The sequence below is a fragment of the Gossypium hirsutum genome, chromosome D12 (assembly GCF_007990345.1).
Source record: "Gossypium hirsutum isolate 1008001.06 chromosome D12, Gossypium_hirsutum_v2.1, whole genome shotgun sequence".
Taxonomy (NCBI): Eukaryota; Viridiplantae; Streptophyta; class Magnoliopsida; order Malvales; family Malvaceae; genus Gossypium; species Gossypium hirsutum.
The window spans coordinates 18,914,569-18,937,537 of NC_053448.1; the positions used below are offsets into that span (position 1 = coordinate 18,914,569).

At 34.4% G+C, this 22,969-nt stretch overlaps 1 protein-coding gene across 1 annotated transcript; it reads left to right on the plus strand.

The window, feature by feature from the left end:
* The first annotated feature begins 1,074 nt into the window (after positions 1-1,074).
* LOC107945483 (phosphatidylinositol 4-kinase beta 1) lies at positions 1,075-15,612 on the plus strand. Its single transcript, XM_016879506.2, has 16 exons — positions 1,075-3,057; positions 5,072-5,263; positions 5,372-5,420; positions 7,198-7,330; positions 7,460-7,961; positions 8,149-8,229; positions 8,294-8,413; positions 10,768-10,837; positions 11,220-11,317; positions 11,411-11,515; positions 12,625-12,678; positions 13,543-13,686; positions 13,797-13,850; positions 14,187-14,261; positions 14,631-14,714; positions 14,805-15,612. The coding sequence occupies exons 1-16, from the start codon at positions 1,684-1,686 to the stop codon at positions 14,904-14,906; spliced, it is 3,237 nt and encodes a 1,078-aa protein (XP_016734995.1). The 5' UTR covers positions 1,075-1,683; the 3' UTR covers positions 14,907-15,612.
* Positions 15,613-22,969: the final 7,357 nt, after the last annotated feature.

Sequence of the window (22,969 nt, forward strand, 5' to 3'; positions counted from 1 at the left end):
CTTGAAAATCCACTCGTCGGGCAGAATGAAATATCTACATGCTAGTCCAAGCCAACTAAGTTTTTTTTTCTTTTTTTCTTTCTTGCATGCATCTTGCATTTTATTTTCTTTTTCCATGGATTGGACCATCGAACACTAGTTCGCTAGACCTACCGACATACACCATCTTGCCAGACTTCCTGGCATACACCGTCTTGTCAGACCTACTAGGTGAATACTAGCTTGCCAAGCCTTCTGGCGAACTTTAACTCGCCAAACCTACTGGCGAACTCTAGCTTGCCAAACCTACTGGTGGTCATAATTCGCCAAACTCAAATTTTTAGGCCCTATTTTGGGATGTTACAATACTCAAATTTGAATTTGGGAAAAATTTCAAATGGGAAGATGAGAAGAGAGGGAAAAAAAAGAATGAGGGGTTTTATAATTGAATTTAAAAATTGATTTTTAAAACTTGGGGAAATTGCTTTTGGGTAACTTTCAAGTTTGACCATTAATCAAATCAATCCCTTTTTCAATTAAAACACATTTTCTCAATTATTTTCAAATCAGATATCATTTCTAAAATTTATTTTAAGATAATTAATATCCAGGCACTTAATCTTAATTTTCGAACCTAATTAATTTTTTAAGCCACTTATATTATTATATTATTTTATTATTACGAACCTAATATTGAAATCCGATTCAGATTCTTAGTTCACTAACCCAAGCCTACTAGACCAAAATTTGAGATGTGACAGAAATCTCCTTTGTGTTATGTTGTGTACATATAACCCTATTATCTTCTCAACTTATCACATTTTGTTTACCTTTTTTTTATATAATTCCTATTAGTACTTACGAGAGGATAAGTGTTTAAGAATATTGAGACCTAATCTTTGGTTATGTTACAATACCAATAATGTCAAATGAGGTATATTTTAAAATTTTTTTAATATGTTATTTTACATCTTTGGAGGGAAAATGAAATGAAATTTCATAAAATACGCCGCTATTCTTTCCGTTTAAGTTAGCAAAACCCTTGTCTCAAAAAAATTTAATACTAATAAGTCTTAATATTCAATGTTTTCTTTTGTTGTTATTTGAATTTTAAAAAGTAAACAAGAAAAATAAAATACTAAAAATAAACGTAATTGCCTCGTCTTGCCATTGTCCAACACCAACACCAACAGCAAAGCAAAGAAGGCCACCACCGCCAGCATCGCCACCACGTCCGCCATTGTCACGACTTCGGTGGGGGAAAAACGATTCACCCTCACCTTTTTCTTCCCCTACACAGAATTTCAGATTTTGTATTTTAAATTCTCAACGAAGAAAATTCTCTGAAAGATCAGCCTTCTCCCCCTTTCCCCGATCATTTGACCCCTTTTCCCGACAGCCAAACAGCTGAGGAAAAACCACTATCAATTTTACTCTTGTCTTTTTCACCTCTGAATCAGGGTTTCTGCTTTTTCTTCCACTGTGATTCCCAAAGAGGGTTTCAACAGTGAGAGCACTACCGGTAAGGGATTGGTGAAGGGCTTCGGAATTCGCTCAGGTGAGAGGGAATCAAGATTCTCAATGGAAGATTTTAGAAGATTCTAGGGTTTTGTATTAGATTTCAAGACTTTCTACTTTGTAATTTCGTTTCGATTTCCCAAACTAGAGAGCGAAATTAGGTTTTAGGATGGTATATTGGTAACGATGGTGAGACTTCTAGGACTAAGTCGAGGAGAATCGGATGAGTCACCTCGTGAAATCACCACCTCCAGGACTCCTTTAACAAGCGAGTCAGGTGAAAACGGGTGGCTCATCAGATTCTTTGACTCGGCGTTTTTCTGTGAGTGGATCGCCGTCAGCTATCTTTACAAGCATGATCATGCCGGGGTACGAGATTATCTGTGTAACAGGATGTACACGCTACCATTATCTGGAATCGAAAGCTATCTGTTCCAGATTTGTTACATGATGGTGCATAAGCCAAGCCCTTCATTGGATAAGTTCGTTATTGATATGTGCTCAAAATCACTAAAAATGGCAATGAAGGTGCATTGGTTTTTGTTGGCTGAGTTAGAGGATTCAGATGATAATGAAGGGCTTAGTAGGATTCAAGAGAAGTGTCAAATTGCTGCTACTTTGATGGGTGAGTGGCCTCCCCTTGTGCGGCCACCCAATGCAGGGTCAAGTCCGGGGAGTAAAAATCAAGTATTGAATCGGTTCCTATCCTCGAAACAGCTGCTTTTGTCATTGACTTCTTCACCTTCTACACAAAGATCATTGTCCTCCCCATCTTCAGGGAACCATTTGCAGGAAGATGGTGGCAATCAGTTGTCTCCAGAGGAGAATAAGATTTTTAAAAAGTTTATTCCAGGTCCTAAAGTCAGAGATGCCTTGTTGTTTAGGAAGTCAGCTGAGAAAGATGAAGAGGAGAACGAAAAGGATGGGTTTTTCAAGAGGATTTTAAGGGACAGCAGAGGGGGAGAGGATGAGGATTTGACATCAAACTCAGATGGGTTCTTTAAGAGGCTTTTAAAGGATAGTAAAGGAGAGGAGGAAGAAATGACTTCTAGTTCGGAAGGATTTTTTAAGAAATTGTTTCGAGACAGTAAGAGTGATTCTGATGATAAAATGGTTTCTAAGCCTGCAGAAGATGATGAGAAAGAGGGGTTCTTTAAGAAGTTATTTAAAGATAAATTTGAGGATAAGAAAGATGTTAATGATAGAATTGATGATGTACATATGGTGAACTCTGCAGAAAAAGCTTCAAAATCAGGTGAAGATGATGAAAAAGAGGGTTTTTTTCGGAAACTTTTTAAGGATAAATCTGAGGACAAGAAAGACGGGAATGATAAGAATGATGATGGTGAGGAAGAAGATTCTTCAGATTTCTCACTGTTCCGAAGACTGTTCCGAGTGCATCCTGAAGAGAATAAAACTAGTACAGGCAATGAAGGCAGCAACAGTGACAGTTTGTTTGAGAGCAGTCCAGGGACTGAGAACTTCTTCCGCAAGCTTTTTAGGGATCAGGATCGTTCAATTGAAGATTCAGAGCTGTTCAATGCAAAGAAGCACAAAGAGGTTTGTTCGCTTCTATATTTGATGCTTTGAGGTCTGTTCAATTTTAATCTTTTGCTTCCTTTTCCAACTTATGCACCCGTGATATATTGAAAGTGTTTGAAGTGAAATACGATAACTTTCACTCTTGCATTCTTACCATTTTTATAAATTTACTGAGTTAGACATTGTAAAAGATAAATATCAGATTATTTGTTTCATTATTGTGGCCACAATTGGAAAAATAGAGCTTTGTAATTCGCACTCTAGTTGCCAATCTCTGCTCTAAATTGTAAAGGAATTAGTTCTCATAATCATTATGAATCTTACCATAGTCTTCTTAGCTTTTCAGAAAACTTTTGACTTATAATTCCTACTATTACAAGTCTTCATTCAACCTATCTAATGTTTTTAGGGGCCTTTAGATCTTTCAAGTGGATGAATTTGGAGGTTTTTTAGGCTAATAATCACTTCAGAGCATGCATACTTCAGAAACCCCTTTATTGCATTTAGATATTTATCTGTAAATGGCATGATCTTTTCTTGCTTTGTTGTTTGATATGACACCAAGAGTTGGAATTATCCAAAATTAGGTTTTTCACGGAGCTCTTTAAATGGTTCTTCCTTGTTGTTTAACTTACATGCCGTTCCAATGGTATGGAATCTACTAATGTCTTCCAATAAGTTATAAAACCTTATCTGAGGGAATAATGGTTGAACACCATTGTCTTTGAGATTGGGATCTGAGTTCACATATGTTAACTACTGCTGTGTGTGTAACTTTTCTCCATAATTTTACAATAATGTTTGTTAAATCTGTTCTTGCACTGAAGTACTCCTCTTAGTATTGATACTTTAGAAATGTTCTCCATTTGAAGCTATTTTTGTCATCTTTAAAACTAGTACGTCCTTTACTTGGTGTGTGATGAATGGAAGGATAACCTTTTTGACATCATTATTTTGACATAAAAAGACATTTAAATGAATAAAAGCTTCCACTACAACAGTACTAGACTACTTGATTGATCCAGGGAGCAATCTTATTCTTCCTTCCTTTCATTCTATCTAATTTTGGCTTTTGCCATTTGCCTGTCGTCCGATGCCAATCACCTGGAGTGAGAAGCTTTATTGACCATAGGGGTGTGGTTCATAAATAACTACCTTGCTTTCTTTAATTAAGATTTAGGCATTTGGCTTGTTGAATGCAGTTCTGAATATATTCTGTAATAACCGTGGAGATTGTATGTGAATTTGTGAACATACTCCTCTCTCATTAGACTGATTTTGATATTAAGGATTTTGATTCTTCTTCATTTTCTTTTGTTTCCTATCATGTGTCTCCATATGCTCTAGTTGCTTTTTAGAATCTGTGGTTTTAAAATCTGGATGTTCTTTTCGTTGATCAACACCTTGTAGTATGTAATGATTAGAAAAGCTCACCTAAACCTCTTAGGAACAAAAGGGAACTTCAGATGGATCAGTTTGTTTTGCTTCTTGTCTTTTAAATAGTTGAACCCTTGAAACTGTGGGGTTTGACTCTGATTACTTTGGCTTGGCTGCACCAACTTATAGCGCTACTTGGAACTTGGAGGTAGATTATGCTCGAATTAGAGATTTAGAGTACAGTAATTGCTAAGCTGGATAACATTGAAGAAGAGCATAATAGCTAAAGAATAATCCTAACATGTCGGGAAAGAGAATAAATTAAGCTTTTCTATGTATTTGGAGGGTCATACCCTCCTACCCACACCGAAATGTGCATTGGACTCAGGTGTCGGAGGTACTTCTATGAAATGGAGAGTTGGAGTAACATATGATGGAGAAGTATAATTAAATTATGGAAAATAGCATAAAGGATAAAGAAAAATTTTCTTGATATTGAGGAAGTTTCCTTCATTTATTTTTGGAAAAGGATTTGAAGCAAGGGTATTAGTGGTTTCCTGTGATTTTACTGTTCTTTATTTTTTCATCACTAGTGTTGTTTACTGGTTTTGCTCCTACAAATCTATGTTAATTTTCTGTGCCCTCAAATTTGCAGAAGCATCCTGGTTCACCTAAGCAACAGAATGATAGATCGAATTCCAAACCCCCACTTCCAAATAGTTCTGTATCTCAATTCCGAAAAGGGGCTTATCATGATTCATTGTATTTTGTACAGTCATTATGTGACACATCATATGGCTTGGTGGATGTTTTTCCAATTGAAGATCGTAAAACTGCTCTTTGTGAGGTGGTTTGCTCATTTCAAAGTTTAATCAATGCTTCAATTAACTTTTATGGAATATTTGATTGGATTTTATCTAACATGTTAATTGTTCTTGTCATTTTTGTCTCTCAGTCACTTGCAGAGATTAATTTACATCTAGCTGAGGCCCAAAACAATGGAGGTACTTATTTATTTATGATGAATTTGATCAAAGCAATGGCATTGAGAGCCATCATTTATTATATTTAATAAGTTTACCTATGATTTCTAATGTGGTCTGAACTGTGAATTGGTTACTAGGATTTACCACTATATTTTTACTAGTGTCAATTGGATTATGACTTCGTAAAACCTTCTGCGGTGTACTCTTTTTTTATATATTTTAGAGAAAATATTTGGTACACTGCCAGTAGAGTTTTTAAACTCCACAAGCAGGGTTAGGGGGTTGACAAGTGTCCTATAAGGGTGTAGTAAAATATTAAAAAAATAAATATTTAAATAAAAGACACATGGCAATTTTTTAAAACTGCTTGTGGAATAAAAAAAAGTACAGTGCCAGTGTACCAAATACTAACCCATTTTTTTTATAGTTATATTCGTCTGTGGATGAACTTTTATTGGCTTCTGTTGACAATGCTTCTGCTGCATGGTCTTGTATGTTAAATAGGTAATCTATGTAACAATTTTGAGATGTTAGAATCTTCTTTTAGTTGGAGTGCTAGACATTTTTGCTTAGGTTGAAATTTAGTTCAGGTTCTTGCCTTCACATTTTTTTAACTGTTTGTTTACAATCTGCTGTCAAGTGAATGCATCGATTAATTGATGTGTGAAGTATTTCATTCAGGTAGAAGCAATTTAATTTAGTGTTCTGAAATATAGTCTCAAGTCTCTTTTACTCCCTTGCACCGTTCTTTCTTTTGAGTTAAAATGAGAAAAAAGGGTAAATGACTGCAAAAATCTGCATTCTGCTGATATTGGCTGTGAACATGTAAAATCCAAAATTAGGGGTGCAACTTGTGTCAGTACCTGATGTTGGTTGGGTTGGGTTGTCCCTTTTATACTTCGGTCTATCTTGGTTCCTAGGCTTTGTGGGTTGAATTTCAGTTCAACCTGCAGGTGACACAATCTGATCGTGCTTATGTTTTCTGCTTATGTCAATTAAGAAATAATGTTAAATGTACTTTACTAGCATTTTAAATTTTTTTATTTCATTTTTGTCCTCTTATAGTTATAACTCAACTTTATGGCGGAAAATAACTATGATCAATCTTGTGATGATAATTTTTGTAGACAAGTTTCTTAGAAGAAATTTTTGTTATAATTTTGCAATATTTTAATACAGTGAAAAGTGTTTCAATACTTGGATTCAATCAAATGCATAATGTATAAGTAGCTAATATAAATTTGGAAATAGAAATAGAAGACTTTATTTGGTTTTTTTGGTTAGTTTAAGGAAAAAATAAAGCAAAACAAAAAAAAAGAAAAAAAAAAGAAAGAAAGAAAGAAAAGAAAAGAAAAGAAAAAGGACACCAAAAATGTACCCAGCCAAGTCATGTTAACTTGGGTTGGGTCCTGAGGAAGGCTGGTACACTAATCCATCCTGTGTCTGAACAAGGTGTTTTGATCCTCAACCTACCAGCGCCCAATTTGCACCCCTATTTAAATAGCAAGGTCAAGTGAATTATGTGATTGACTGACTGATCAGTAATTTGGTGACACAGTTGCGAAGTCTTGTTTGTTAATGAAGTTTACCATGTAATAATAATTTTTCTTTTCTGGGATAGTATGCTATTCAAACTTTTAAGGCTTTATTTATGGATATGATAATTTTTTCGCATTAGTAATTGGCAATTAGCATGCACTTCCATTGTTACTTTTGATTTCTTGAGTGAATTTGACCGTTGCATGTAATATATTGCTCCATACCCTTATTTGAGTATCGCTGGGAATACTTTTAGGAGTTTGCTTTCCAATGGGAAAAGGGATGTATCGTGTGGTTCATATTCCTGAAGATGAAGCTGTTCTTTTGAATTCTAGGGAAAAAGCACCTTACCTGATCTGCGTTGAAGTTTTGAAATGTGAATTGCAGAGGTAAGTTTTGAGTTTGTCCATATGACCTAGATCAGTCTCAGTTTTTCAATTTATTCCAGAAACCATGTACGTATCTCAAAGGAACAAAGTGTGGTTTCTAAATCCTTTTCCTGTATCTTATCTTATCAGTACAAAGGATACATCTAATGCTCAGAAACTTTCTAGAGGAGGAATCCCTCTAGCAAATGGTGATGCGTTACTCCAAAAGCCGCCTCCATGGGCTTATCCTTTATGGACTGCTCAAGAGGCGTACCGAAATAGTAGTGATAGGATGTCAAGTTCCACTGTGCAAGCCATTGACCAAGCAATGACACATAAGTCTGATGCGAAAGTGAAATTTGTCAATGTGAGTTTCTCTGTAGAAAAGCTATCAATCAGCCAGTTGGGGAGTATTGATGCACCTGATCCACAGTGTAGCATGCATCGTTGCAATTTGAGTGCTGTTTCAGTTCAAGGTGGACAAGATTTAACTCAAAAACTAAAAGATGCGCGTGCTAGTGATATGGAGTGGGTAAGGGTGGTACTGACAGCGGATCCTCGGCTCCGAATGGAAGACATTGAGGGACAAGGACGACCCCGTCGAAAGGAGCACCGGCGTGTTCCAAGTACAGTTGCCATAGAAGAAGTAAAGGTGGGCATGTGATTGTAAACATTTGAAGTAGATGGCATCATTACTCAGAATTATAAAGTTTAACGAGGAAGAATGTTTTTTCCCCAGTGTTGGCTTCTATTAATTTGAAATGAGTTTACTTTGTAAATTTATTTAACTTGAGTCCCAGTTTTAGATGCTACTACTGAAACATAAAATTGTTCTGCAGGCAGCTGCTGCAAAGGGAGAAGCTCCTCCTGGACTCCCTTTGAAAGGGGCTGGTCAGGATTCATCAGATGCGCAACCAAGGGTAATATAAGTGAAACTGAAACTCTCTCTCTCTCTCTCTCTCAAACTTTGTAAATTCCTGATAGGCCAATGGGGGTGTGCCTAAAGTTGGCGATGCATTATCTGGTGAACTTTGGGAGGTGAAGAAGGAGAGAATACGGAAAGCTTCAATATATGGAAAGTTACCTGGTTGGGACCTACGTTCTGTAAGTTCTACTTGTATAGCAATTGCTCTTTCTGGTTCTTTACTTCCCTTGGCATTGTGATTGTATGCGCCTAATTTGCTGCACAATGGTTTTCTTTCTGCATAAATGCCTTTAGCAATTTTATTTGTATTATGCCCCTCCTGCAAAGCTAACCAATAATATATATACATGTAATCATGTCATCACTTATCATAATGCTAGTGTAAGGCACAGGCACACGAAAATTATGGTAAGTGATGATATGAGTACATATATATGTTAGTGGTTAGTCTTGCAAGAGGGGCTTAATGCAAATAAATTCGCTAAAAGGGTTTAACCGCAAAATGAGAACCATTTTTGGTTACTCTGATGAAATATTGGCAAGTATGTTGGTATATCAACATGTAATCTTTCCAGTAACCTCCGTTATTAGTGTCAGCAAGTCATAGCTAACAGCTGTTTTGATGACATTTTCTTTTGACATATATATATTGCGGGTTGTTTATAGACTTTTTCTCCTTCCTAGTCCTCAGATATTCCGGATTGTACCATTATAGGGTATAATTTCCTTCAGCATTTGTTGTTGTATATCCTGTAAAGCAATGTTGGTTCTTCAATTTACTTGATGAGTTGGGTCCCTTCTCAAGGTTAAAGATTGCTTTTGTGGAGCTCACCCTTTTTCTAAAAAAAAAATATTAAAGGATTTACTGAAGTGATACTTCTGTAATAATGGTCTCTTTCCCAAAATAATTTCTCTTTAGATGTTTGAAAAGTTTGTTCCTGATCAGAAGCCAAAGTCCAATAATTTTCTTCCATCCAAACCCTGTACTGTAACATTCATTTATTGTTTACAAAAGGAACCAAATAATTACTATAATCATTTCAAAGAGGAAAAATTTTATAGAGACTAGGGAGTAGTTGCTGTGAAATCTTCTTGGTTCTCTCTTTCTGCATTTAGCTAATGATTTACTCCATACAGTAACAGCTTGTAGTGGTAAACTCTTTTTATCTGTTTCATCATGGAATTGATTGACTCAGTTTTGACTGATTGCAACCATAAAAGGAGAGTGTAACTGGTTTCTAGCTTGATATGTTCTAGGGCTTGTAGGTTTCAAATTTAACATAGTTGAAGGTCCTTAACTACTTGTGGATGGTTCTATATATTTCTTATCTCATGTTTTTTTTTTTCAAAAAAAAAAAAAATCTGTTAGTTTTTCATGGAAACAAACTTCTGGGAAAGGAAAATATTTGTATTTTCCAGAAAAAATAGATTTCTTTTGGTTGGTAAAATCACTAACATTTTTTTTTTCTATTGTTTGCCTTTAGCAGAAAATATTCAATCCACTATCTATTGTAACCATCACAAACCAAAAACATGACTAACGGTGAACCTCTAACCGGCAAAATTTCCTCTACACCTGCAAATCTTAATCAAATAACAAAAACTTTTCTTTTTTGGACAAAAAAAAAATCAAATAAAAGAGAACTGAAAAAAAGATTATGCCTTTGAAAATTGACATATAGTGCTTAGATGGGTCTGGATTTGTTAAGTTTGTGGAAGACAGAAAAATTTGAGGTGCTGCCTTGTAAAAGGAAATCCCAATGGGAAAGTGGAAAGAAATAGAGATTTCTGAAACGAAGAGGAGATTGAAGGAAGAGGGAGAGGTTCTTCTTGGTCCTATATTTTCTGATTGTATGGGTAATGGGTTGGCTTGAGCAGCTGTCAAAGGTAAAGAGTAAGCTGGCTTTGTTATGGGAGAAAGGTGAAATGTCTTGTGTTATTATTATATTTTTTTGTGGGGGTGGGGTGTCGAATGTGACTATTTCCAAAGGTGTGGCTCTGTTTTTGACAGGAAGCAATTTCCAGTTTGACCATGTCTTCTTGTGACAACCAAACACAACAGAATATTGAAGACAATTTCTGGAAGGCATTTTTCCTAAATGAGCAGACCTTAATTCCATTTGTTTTCATTTCATTGCTTCCTTTAAACTGCATCATGTCACCAGTATAGCCCTTGAAATGGATAATATCAACGGTTATTGCTATTCAGTTCCATTGATGCAGCTGGTAGAGATGTTTGTTCGATAGGATGAAATAGTTTATTGGTCCTACAAAAGATTCTAGACCTGAAGCTTTTAATCTGATAGAGTAGTAGTCAATGTAATATGTGGGGTGAGTCAATTTACAAGTAATTGGTATTGGGTTAGTGGCTAAATGTTCGACTAATTCTTGCATTTATTGCTTTGAATATGGAAATTTTTGTCATTTGATTGCTTAAGGTAGTTGATATTATCATTTTGGTGTAAGGCTGAGTTTTTTGGTGAATGTTTTGAGTTCTCTACTAAACTTTTTGTTTCTTATTTTTATCATGTAGGTTATTGTAAAGAGTGGGGATGATTGTAGGCAAGAGCACCTTGCTGTGCAGCTTATCTCTCATTTTTATGGTATGTTCCTTTATTACAATATTTTGTGCTTTTCTCCCAATTTTCTTAGCTCATTTGCTTCATGTCAGTACAATCTAGTTGCTGTGTAACCTTCAATGTTGGAGTCACATTTTGTTTCTACATCATATTTTATTAGAAATGATATGTGCAAATATACAGGCAGTGAATTGCTTCCCCCTCCCCCCCTTCTAGAAAGGGAGACATAATTTTTGCTTGGACAAAGATGATTAAGAATGCATGATGTTGAATAAACTGTAAAAATTACATTCATAGGTGTGTAACATATATGTATTTCTAGCATTAGTGCTAAAGATGTCATAACTGATTTGTTTTTTGTTCCATTATCATGTTTGAATTGCGTGTTTATGGTTTTAAATGCCAGATATATTTCAAGAAGCTGGTCTTCCGCTGTGGTTGCGCCCTTATGAAGTTTTAGTTACATCTTCTTACACAGCTCTTATTGAAACAATTCCAGATACGGTAATGTGAACTATTTCTCTTCAACTGACTGGATTGCATCTATAATGGAAACTTTGGCTGTTTAAATGATAATACCTCTGCTGTTTTTTGCAGGCCTCACTTCATTCTATCAAAAGCAGATATCCCAATTTATCTAGCTTACGCGAATTCTTTGCTGCTAAGTATCAGGAAAATTCTCCAAGTTTTAAACTGGCACAGGTAATCTAGTTGCAGAGAGGCAGGTCTCTCGTGCTATTTTGTTTGTTAGGCAAGTGCATTCTTATGTCTCAAATAATTGTCACATTTTACTAAATTTTGTGGCTTTATATTTAAGTTTTTTAGATGTGTGGTTGGACCATTAAAAGGAGTCAGAATTTGCATCACTTTATCTTTTTTCCCCAGAAAAAGAGAGTTGTTTTTTTGTATAGCTGTGGATACTATGATTGTAATGCTCTACTAATTTAAAGGGATGTTGTTAAATAAGAGAAAAACAGGAAAGTTGCTTTCCTCTTCTTTTTTCATGGTTAGACAGCAATTTTAGTTTGTTAGTGTCATCATGGACAAATTTCCCACTCTTTTTTAAGCTGCAGTGTGATTTACATTTAATGCTATTTTATAGTTATTTTCTGAGTTACCTTAAGGTTACTTTCGTTTTGAACCTGTCATCCTATGGTAAGCAGTTTTCTGTAGTTACTGAGAAATCTTGCTAGACAATGGCAGTTACCTAGTAGTACATGTTTACTGCCCGATGTGTTGGGTTCAGGTTTATGGAAATTCTCTCGATATTTGCAAGTAGGTGGATGCGCTCTTGTTGGTGTCTTTTTTAGTCATAAAATTTATGATTGTGAGACACTTGGTTAACTTCGCGGCTAAAATCCAAGCATTATGTGACTACGGAATGTAGGAGCAAGATACTTTAGTTGCAGTGTTCTGTTGGATGGTAATCAATTGCTCCTCTTTAAGATGCTGTAATGTGTGTGTTTGTTTTAGGAAAGATGAACATCTTAGTGGTTTGCTGAGAGTTATATATATGAAGGGTATTCTGTTAATATGCTTTGTTATCTTGCATTCACATCTCTTTATGTTTAGCTAAATTTAATGAAATACTAGGTTTCATTCTTTTGTTTTCAGTGTTTTTTTGGATGGACTAGAACACATTTCTACTATGCTATTTTTGGTTGTGTTCTCTATCATTTCTGACGTGTTCTGCATTTGTGTTTCCTTGATGATTTAATCAGTCGAATTGTGATGTTATTTTGTCTACAGGAGATGCTTAGATTTTCATTTGTTATGTTTCTATTGCTTACTTTAAAGTTATTTTATTGCAGAGAAATTTTGTTGAAAGTATGGCTGGGTATTCCCTTGTGTGCTATCTTCTGCAGGTACGTATGGTTCTTGTTCACTCTATTTTGTCACTCAAATGCACAAACAGAATGAGGATCGTGGAATAGAAAATTTTAAGAGGTTAAGCAATAACTTAGGTGGATTGTATGGAAGATGTCACTGTCTAAATGCCTTTGTATACTATTTAAAAGTCAACTGAAACATATTAGAATAGAAAGTTCATGCTGGTAGCTTTCAGCTGCTATTTCCATGTTATTCTTGCATAGTGGATTTGCTGTTTGATGTAATTTAACATTAAGCTTTTTTTTCTCATTTATCTATATGCTTTGTTTTTCTCTCATTCTGTTTCACATGATGCTGATTGACTAATGACATTACAGTTCCACTTTGTCAGCTCATCCACTACACTAATTACCAACATCTTAGTATGCGCTCTGCGTGCATTGATCTGCCTTTCTAAAACGATTCTCAATTTGGATGCAGATGTTTAGAGATGCTCTGCATTTGTGTATAATAATTCTGTTAAATGCACTTCTTTTGCTATTTTGCTTCTTTGTTAAATGCACTTCTTAAGGTATTTCTTTGTCTCACTGTTGTTCTGTTTTGCTTAATACATTCATGGAAATGCTACCAGAAAATTATTCTACTTCTACTTTGCAAGCTAATTTGTCTATGATGATTGCTGAGATCTTGAGAGGTGCTATGCATGCATTGGTTTTGTTCTTCCTAAAACTATTGTTATTTGATGAATGCTTAATAAACTGTTTTTTTTTTAATTCAATAAAAGAAACTGTATTGGTTGTTTTGTATTGAAAGCTTAATAAGCATTTGGTTCTTGGTGATTGTAAATTTGATGAGCTATGTTATATATATGTGTAATTTGCTGAATTATCTAAGCGTAGGTGAAAGATAGGCATAATGGAAATCTGCTACTGGATGAAGAAGGTCACTTGATCCATATAGATTTTGGGTTCATGCTCTCCAATTCACCTGGTGGTGTAAATTTTGAGAGTGCACCATTCAAATTAACCCGTGAGCTTCTTGAGGTAAATATGCTGAACATGATATTCCACTTTATACTCAAGTTTTGTTGTTTTAACATTATTGTATCAGTTACTTCGGATTTGCTCTTAATGCATAAGTGTGGATGTGCTAGGTCATGGATTCTGATGCTGAGGGAGTGCCAAGTGAATTTTTTGACTACTTTAAGGTATTGAACCCCTTTCTTTCTCTGTTTAAGGCCTGTGTGGTTTCTTCACTCTTTTACATAGGTTTCTGACCGGCCTCATGCATTCTGACAGTTTCTATACTTGAGTATATTGCAAATTAGCAGAACTTATTGGGAGTTGCTTGCTTATTGAAGAAGATAAATATTATGAAAACTTGAAGTGAATGATAAAGACATAATTGATACATGCATAATGTTTCTTGTTTTTTTGTAAATCTGAAACCAAGTTGGCCTATACGAACTGAAACTCCATCTTGTAATTAGTAAAGATTCTTCTTGTTCTAAATCGATGCTGATATCTTTATCCCTCTAATTCAGGTATTGTGCATCCAAGGCTTCCTGACCTGCCGTAAGCATGCAGAGCGCATAATTCTTCTTGTTGAAATGTTGCAGGTAACATGCTATAGTTTATTGCTTGTCATACTAGTTCTGTACAGAATTATACACGATGAGACCTGATTCTGGTAGTTCTCATACTGCCTTTGAAAGTTCTCCAAAATGGCCCCTGGTTAATTTGCTTATTGTTACCAATGTTCGTGTAACAACTAATTAAGAATCATGATAAGTAGAGAATGGAGTTGGGACAGCCTGCATGTCTCCGAGGCTGTCTGTCACTTACCATTCACTGAACCTGGTGTATCTGTCTGACTAACAACATATATACTTAGGAAAAAAGTTAAGCTGTCTAGAATGATATATTATTAATATGCAAGGCTGGAGAAAGAACATATATGCTCAATATATTGTTATTGTTTGTGTTAGGATTCTGGTTACCCATGCTTCAAAGGCGGCCCTCGAGCAATACAAAATTTAAGAAAACGATTCCACTTAAGTTTGACAGAAGAGGTTTGTGGTCTTAAGCTTTTGATCCATTTTTAATACTGCACTGCATTTAATCTTTATGGTGGTCTGATAGTATCTGTTGGTTTCTTGCAGCAATGTGTGTCATTGGTGCTTTCCCTGATCAGCAGCAGTTTAGATGCATGGCGAACACGGCAGTATGATTATTATCAGAGGGTTTTGAATGGAATATTGTGAATTCAGATTTGATGTGTTGCCCCCATTGTCGCATGTTTGGTAAAATCAGGCTAGTGAAGATTTTCATAGGAAAAAGATACTCGTGTCTTATAGGGACGGTCGCCATGCAATGATTTCCAAGGTTTTCTACAAGATATATTTTTTTTTTCAGAGGGGAAAGGATGGTTCCTAGTTCCTACCAGTTTGTGGTCTGTCTTATATTTGTTTGAGGAATTTGTAACTGTATCGGCGTATATAAACGAAGGAGGCAAACTCTTCCTTAGCAGAGCTCTCTTCTGTTGTTCATCTCGTGTCCACCAGTCTGGCTCTTGGTGATTAAATTACTAGGAGGTCCTACTCGAATGCTGTCTGTGTACGCATCCTCAGAACATTGCATACTGTACAGAGTGATTTGAACATGGACCAAAACATCAATGTAAGAGATAGCTCTGAAAATTAGGTCATTACAGGTCGAAACAGCAGTTTGGCAGGGATAATATGATTTTGTACATGCGACTTTACCATTTAAAGATGATAGATACATTTTGAGAATAAAATGATGGATGGCAATGCATGCATGCATGGTAAGTAAAAGCTTGTGGCTTAATTAGAGTTGGATTCATGTCTTTACCGGGTGTAATTTCTCCCCTTATATAGTTTTATCAGTAAGAAAAGGATGCTTTGATTGTATCATATGATGTCATTATTATTCATCACATTTTCTTCAGTGTGAGGTTTGTTCACTATAGCAGAGTTGTTTGCTTTGGATACATTTTATTTTTGTTCTTGTATTCTTCCATTAGATTTCTAATTTTGGATATTAAAGTTCGATATTTCTTTCAACATATAAAATATGGTTGAAATTTTACTGCTTTCCACTAATAAAACCAACATTATATATTCAGTGTTTTATTATTATTATCTTAGATATAAGTTTTTTAGTTTATTTTAGATTCTTTTGATTTATCTTTTTTTTTTTGAAATTTGATTTATCATTCAAATCATTTAGGTGTAATTTTTTAATTTAAAGATAAAATTAAATTAAGTTTTAATAAATAATAAATAAAGTATACAATATTAAGTGGGAGTCTTGTGGTATTTAAATATAAATTACTCATATCTAAAAATATTGATACATATATTTCTATGCCAACAATAACAATTCCCAAATATTATGGGCAATCGGGTTTTGCGACATTGCACGGTTATTCGTTGATGGTGTCACAAACATGCACCACGTTGTTTTATCAAGGTGGCTTATTGTTGCATCCACCTTCTCGTAGAATGGAGGACACATGATGAGAGGTTACGATGACACCGCATTCTATCACGATAGGAGATGGAAACGAAGACAAAGATGAGGGTGGAGATGAAGATGAAGATGAGGGTTGAGATGAAGATGAAGACGATGATCACGACCAAGAGGACAACCCAAGTTGTACGTAGAAATCTTACCCGCAATCGTCAACCATCGCCTTGTGGCACACATTCAATTTGATGATTCCGACAATATATTATTCATTACTTTTTGTGATGTAAATATAATTGATAACAATAAAATAAGATCAATTTTTTATATTTGTGTTGCAACTCATAATTATCTTTGTTAAATTCCAATCTATATTGTACGAAAATTTTCATATATAATATTTGATATGAAACATTTAATGATAATTTTATAAATACTAAGGGGTAAGTTATCACATCCGGTTTAGCCTTATTCACCATTTCACATTGACAAACAAAATAGTGAATGGGGTAATTTTATTATCCATCACAAAATTTCTATGAAAAGTTCGAAAGTAAAAAAGTGTAATGTGACAAAACAATGTTTAGGTATAGAAAAGAATGAACAGATTTTATACAAAAAAAAAACATTGTAATCAATTTTTGTACAAGAAAAATATGTTACCGACGTGTTTTCCTCAATGCATCCATCAAATGTTGACATGTTGCCTTCGTATTCCCTAGGTTCCTACAATAGCCGCATAACCTCTATTGATTGTAGGGGTGAGCAAAACTCGATTCGACTCGAAAAAATCGAAAAAAATTTGAATTTCGAGTTAAACGAATCGAGTTATTCGAATCAACTCGAATTTTTTTTTCAAATTTCGAGTTCGAATCGAGTTGAGTTTTCGAATTCGAATAACTTGAATAATTCGAATAATTCGAATATCAAACTATAATATTTTACATTTTTACCCCAAACTCTCAAACCTTTTTACTTTTCACTTAAAACTTTTACTCCTTCCCACTTTCCCCCCCAAAACTTTTACCCCCTCTCCTCCCAACCCCCCAATCTACCCAAAATCCATTTCCCACCAAAATTTTACTCTCATTTACTTTTTCTCAAAATTTTACTCCCAAAACCCCTCAAAACCTTTTATTTTCCCCCAAAATTTTTACTCTCTCCCACTTTTTTCCCTAAAACTTTTATTCCCTTCCCATCCACCTCTCATCTACCCCAAACCCTCCCCCCTCTAATTTTTTTTAATATTTTCCCTCCAAAATTTTACTCCCCCTATTTACTTTCCCTCAAACTTTTATTCTCCAAAATTTTTTATTTTCCCTCTAAACTTTTACCTCTCACCCTTTACTCTCAAATAAAAAATCAAAATTATCTAAAAAAATCACTAAACATAAATAGTAATAATTTTATTTATATCTACTATTTATATTATTAAATTAAATTTCACATTTTATATTATTTATATTATTGAATGGTTTAGTCATATTGAATATTTATATTAAAATTGAATTATTAATTATGCCATAAAATATTCGTGTTAAAATTTTATGTTGGTATCAATTTCACATTTTATTTTTAAAATAACTTTTATTGAAAAATCATATTTTTACATTTAATATATTTTTTAATTCCAAAATACATAGTGACAAGAATCTGAAGATAATTGAAACAACTAAGCAAGCAAAGAAGCTAACCAGTATATAAAAAATTAATAAATAAATTATGAGGTGATGAAAGTTAATAAAAAATTTGATTAAGGTGGACAAATTTTATTACGATGGGTGACAGTGGTTACAAGGACCCAAAATTATTTTTTAGAATTTAACTCGAAAAAATATATTCGATTCGAATTCCATCTCACTCGATTCGATTCGAGAAAACTTCAAATAAAGTTAGGATGATAAAATGAGATTCGAAAATTCGATTAACTCAAAATTTTTTGATTCGATTCGATTCGATTGAATGCTCACCCCTAGTTGATTGTCCCTCTCCCGAACATCCATATTGGTGCGTATCCAAGTTGAAATTTGGTGCCAACTCAAATGGGGCATTGGACACTGGTGGCCATATACTTTCATCTAAGATAGGTGGGAATTCAAACCTCCATACATTGTGCATGCGTAGTCTATACACTTAATATAAGGCATGTACTGTATTTGTGCATTCCCACATGTAAATTGCATGTTTGTATGGGAATCAAAGTGCCTATAATCTCCCACAATGATGCCAGATATTTACATTTCAAGCTCGAAGTTTTCTCCCGGCTTGAACCCCAACTTTCCTCCTGATTCTAGTCCATAGCTTACGCAGTTGAATGGTATGTTTGGAAGCCATTTTCACGGGTTGGGCTCTTGCAAATACGATCCCAACGTCCCCATTTGCAAATTTGACCGTTGTAATAAAAATTACAAATTTCACTCATTGACTTATTTCAATTTAAAACAAATTAAATATTTAGAACAAAAAAAAAATTCATATGGTTATCCAAAAAAATATAGACGATACTCATAATGACACTCTTCAAAACAGAACAAATTTGCTTATGTCTAAGTATTAAATACTTCAAATGCTTAATAGAAAAAAAGAACGAGGAGAGAGGGAAGGTTTGCTTGAAAGCGCGTTTCATAAGATGCGTTTTCATCAAATAATAATAATGAAAGGGTCTTCTGTGCTTGAAAACACATTTCAACAGAATCAATTTTAGTAGATGTGTGCTTAAAAGGGTCTTTAGTATGCTTGGAAATGTGGTTGAAAACGTACCTGGGATTCCCTAAGAAGGGCACTTTGGCAAGCTTTGAGTGGTGGTTGATAGAAAGCGCGTTCAGTTGGGCGAGCTTTCATGCGGACATGTTAGGGAAAGCGCGCCCACTGGACGTGTTAGAAAAAAGATACCGATTTTAAAACGATTTCTTGCATAATAAAAAATTAAAATTTTAAAAACCAACCCGGTTTCTGATATTTATAACAACAAACCTTGATTGAATTTGTACTTGTGTTTTTAGATAAGTAGATCATTGATGTTTTTCAGCTTTCAACCAAACAATCTTCTTCGCTATTCTTGTACCACGAACTGTTTTGAGTGTGGGCTCAAACCAATTAAATCAAAACACAGAACTAGAAAAAGTTTTTCTTTTGGGGTGAAAATGAAAATTCTCTCTTCCATAATAGGAATCAGTAAAATTGTTGTTCCAAAAAATATATTTATAATTTGATAATAAAATCTCTTTATTTTTCAACAGAATAACAATATCTCAAAAGCTGTGTTAGTAGCTCTACCGGTGCATCTATTTATAGGACGAGAAGGTAGAACCCTTATAGACTTGTAAATATTTGTTTTAAATAGAAAACATCCTACTTAGAGTAGGAGAGGGGTGAATGACTCACCCTTGTATTTCAACTAGGGTTGTCACCCCCTTCATGTCATATTTAGGTTTTTGGGCTTCTCTCACATTGGGTCTGATTACGAGTACTTCCAGGGACTTTTTGACCCAGTACTCTGTAATGTGATCCAACCCGATTCAGTTTTTCTATTTCCCAAAATACACTTTAATTTTACATCTATTTCGTTCAGTATGTCACAACTCAACATGTTCACTGTGAAGGAATGATTTATTTTCATTTTCGGTCTTCAAAATAGTCCAAAAACATAAACTCATTTTTTCATTATTTTTTAAGTAATGTAGGATTGCAAATTTCCAATTTCATTTTTATTTCCCTTTTTGGAAACATACATTCATTTTCAAATGATTCCGTTTCTCCATTTCTGTAACATCCCAAAAATCGGGGGTTAGTAGAATCAAGTTTGTGAATCAAGAGAGAGTGGTCATGCCTTAATTATTGAGATTATGCCTTAATTATTGAGATTATCTATGCATTTTTAGGAAATAAATGAGGTATTGGTTTGTTGGTTAACTGTTAGTGAAACGTTCCTTGAAACCCAAGTTCAAATCCCTTCTCTTTCACAATTTTTATTATTTTGCAAATTCTTCTTTAAACCCTAGTATGTGGCATGCCTCGTTTTTAAAATAAATATTGCAAAATTATTTCAAGAATGAGGAAAAAAACTAATGGTTAAAAGAAATATGAGAAAGCAAGGAAATAATTAAATTTTGCAAAATCCATTGTTTTTTTAATATGTGCGCCATCCATACCCTTGAACCCTAAGTATAAATACAGCTTTTTATTGTATTTTTTAGAATCTAATTCAATTTTTCCCTACCCTAGCTGTTCACCCTCTTCCTCTCCTATTTTCTCTTTAATTTTCTTTCTTTCTCTCATTGTTGTCGTCGCCTGCACCTCCCATTTTACCATATCTTTCTTCCACTTTTTGCATCAAGATTGTGCACCATATCCTTTACTATATTGCTGCAATTTATCCTCAGATAAATCATCCCCCAATCTAAAATCTTGAACCCCGAGATCGATCCTGAACATTGCCAAGAAAGTGTCATTGCCGTTTCTCTCAACTAGCTTGGGTAAGATCTCTTTTCTCTTCAATTTCTTCATTAATGTTGTCAATTAAAAACCAAAATTTCTAGATCTGTAATTTTGGGGATTTTAAATGATTTCAAAGGTGTATTTTTTAGATTTTAATGAGATCTCAAACCATTTTAAAATTCAGCCCAATTTTGCCCACCATGGGTGGTGGTGCGTGTGCCTATGTGCAAGAAAGGGGCCTGTTTTGTTTCTTGGTTCTTTCTTATATTTTTCCAACCTTAATTTGTGTTCTTGAACCCTATTAATTAGATTTTAAACCCATTTCAATTAGGGAAAAACGTTCTTGATCGATTGGCCATTCGAAACCCACAAATCGTGAAACATAAATGCAATTAAGGGTAACTAGTTTGTTATCTCGACATAGTTGTTGGTAAAGGTTATAAATTGATTAAATTAAGGAATTTAATCATTAGTTAGCTACTAATTTTATAGTATATTATTGAATTAGGTGCTGACCCAAACGCCCCAAATCATCCATAAAGACGAAGAACGATTGTACGTATAGTTTGCATTGATACAGTGTAAGGAATCTAACTAGTTTAGATTCATAAAATAGTTATAATTTCAATGATTGGTTTGAACTCATAAGTGGGTGTTTGGGGGCTGGTTTAATGGTAAATTTATTGAATTTATACTGAATTTTGGTTTAGGTTTGTTTAAGGAATTATTAAGGAAAATTGGAAGATTCGCTAGTGTGTTACGAGGGAGCAAAAAATAAGGTGTGGGTCCTAAACTCATAAAATTGTTTGAAAATGTTAAATATCATGTTATATTTGATAAATTAGTGTGCTTCTTAGATTGAATTAATAGCCAAATTATTGATTTTGTGAGTGGTTGAACTAGGTATGTTTCGAGCCTTCAATGATTAACATGTTGGCAAAATTGCTAGTTTGATAGTATGAATGTTTGATTGAGTTTGTAATTGCATATTTGAGTTATGAGATATGAGAATGTTTGACTGAATGATATAATGTGCTGAGATATTAAGCTTATGTATGATTTAAATGCATGAGATATTTTTCATATTGTGTACTAAAAAGGGTGCTATTTATGCACAATGAAAATCCGTAAAGCATGTGAAATTGAATGGTATTGATTGATACCAACACAATGGTAATTTGAAAGATTGGAACACTGTTTCCATTTACTGAAAGTATGTGATTATTGAGGACATGTTGAGCATGTCAAATGAATGTGAAAAATATTGAGATATGAATATGTATGAGATTGTGTGACATATTGCATATGCATTGGGTTGAGATTTTGTGGTTGACGGAGGAGTTTCGTGGAGTATCGGCGGAATATTAAGTCCGCAATATTCGTAGTCAATGCACTGCACCTGGAGCACCGAGGGGAATGGCGATTATCGCATTTTTACTGGCAGAATTTTTTGCATATAGTTTTCAGTGGTTTTAACCACAACGGGCTTAAGCCCATAATATTTTTGAGTTCGGATGACGGGTTCTGGGGAATTCGTGGTGTGTAGCAGATGGTATGGGTAGGAACCTTTTTGCATTGCATCATGTGCATGACATATTTGAATGTTATTAAGTTATGCTACGTATTGTATCCTATTGTATTGAATGGTATCAAAATTAATGATTGTTACTCGAATGAATGATGACTCATGCTCAAACACCGTTTGACATCAATTTGATAATGGCTATGTACTGATATGAAATTCCTATGATGGTTCTATTTTCTTCTATTAAAGCTAATCTGTTTCACTGTATTCAACATTTATGTTTGTTTAAATAATTGTTCGACTCACACTGAGCTTTTCATAAGCTCACCCCAATAGTGTTTAACTTTCCAGGCAAACCTCGAAATTAGGACCGGACTCGACATTCAGAGAATCACCTTGAACCTCAAACTATTTTTAATAAGTATTAATCAGTTTCTGTTGGTTTTGGTTTGTAATTTTTAATGACTTCTGGTCTATGGCTTGGTAACTTTTATTTTGGGATTTTTGCATGCATGGATTACTCAAGCATAATAATTGGATAATGATGCGATCCCGGCCGCATCATGTTACGACACAACTCAACGACATCGAGATTGGCCGAGGGGCCCTAGTGCAAAATGAAGCTTTTAATTTTAGTTTGTTAATTTAGTTGTTGAAATAAGGACTTTAATTCATTTGTTTTTGTGTCTTTAATTATGTTTTAGTTTGTACATCATTAATATGCATCTTTAATTAATGTCCTACATTATTAATCTACATCTCTTAACTTTGACATGCATTATGTAACTCCCATTTTAGTTTAAGTCTGCATCATTAAATTAAGTCATGCATTAAGTAACTCTTTTGTTCATTTAGTTTGCATCTTAAACCTTG

What these genes read in the sequence shown, in the direction of transcription:
- LOC107945483 (XM_016879506.2), top strand. Translation starts at nt 1,684, where the DNA reads ATGGTGAGACTTCTAGGACTAAGTCGAGGAGAATCGGATGAGTCACCT. An exon ending in TGAGGCCCAAAACAATGGAG is followed by an intron (nt 5,421 to 7,197) that starts GTACTTATTTAT and finishes GAATACTTTTAG; the next exon opens with GAGTTTGCTTTCCAATGGGA. An exon ending in CATCAGATGCGCAACCAAGG is followed by an intron (nt 8,230 to 8,293) that starts GTAATATAAGTG and finishes AATTCCTGATAG; the next exon opens with GCCAATGGGGGTGTGCCTAA.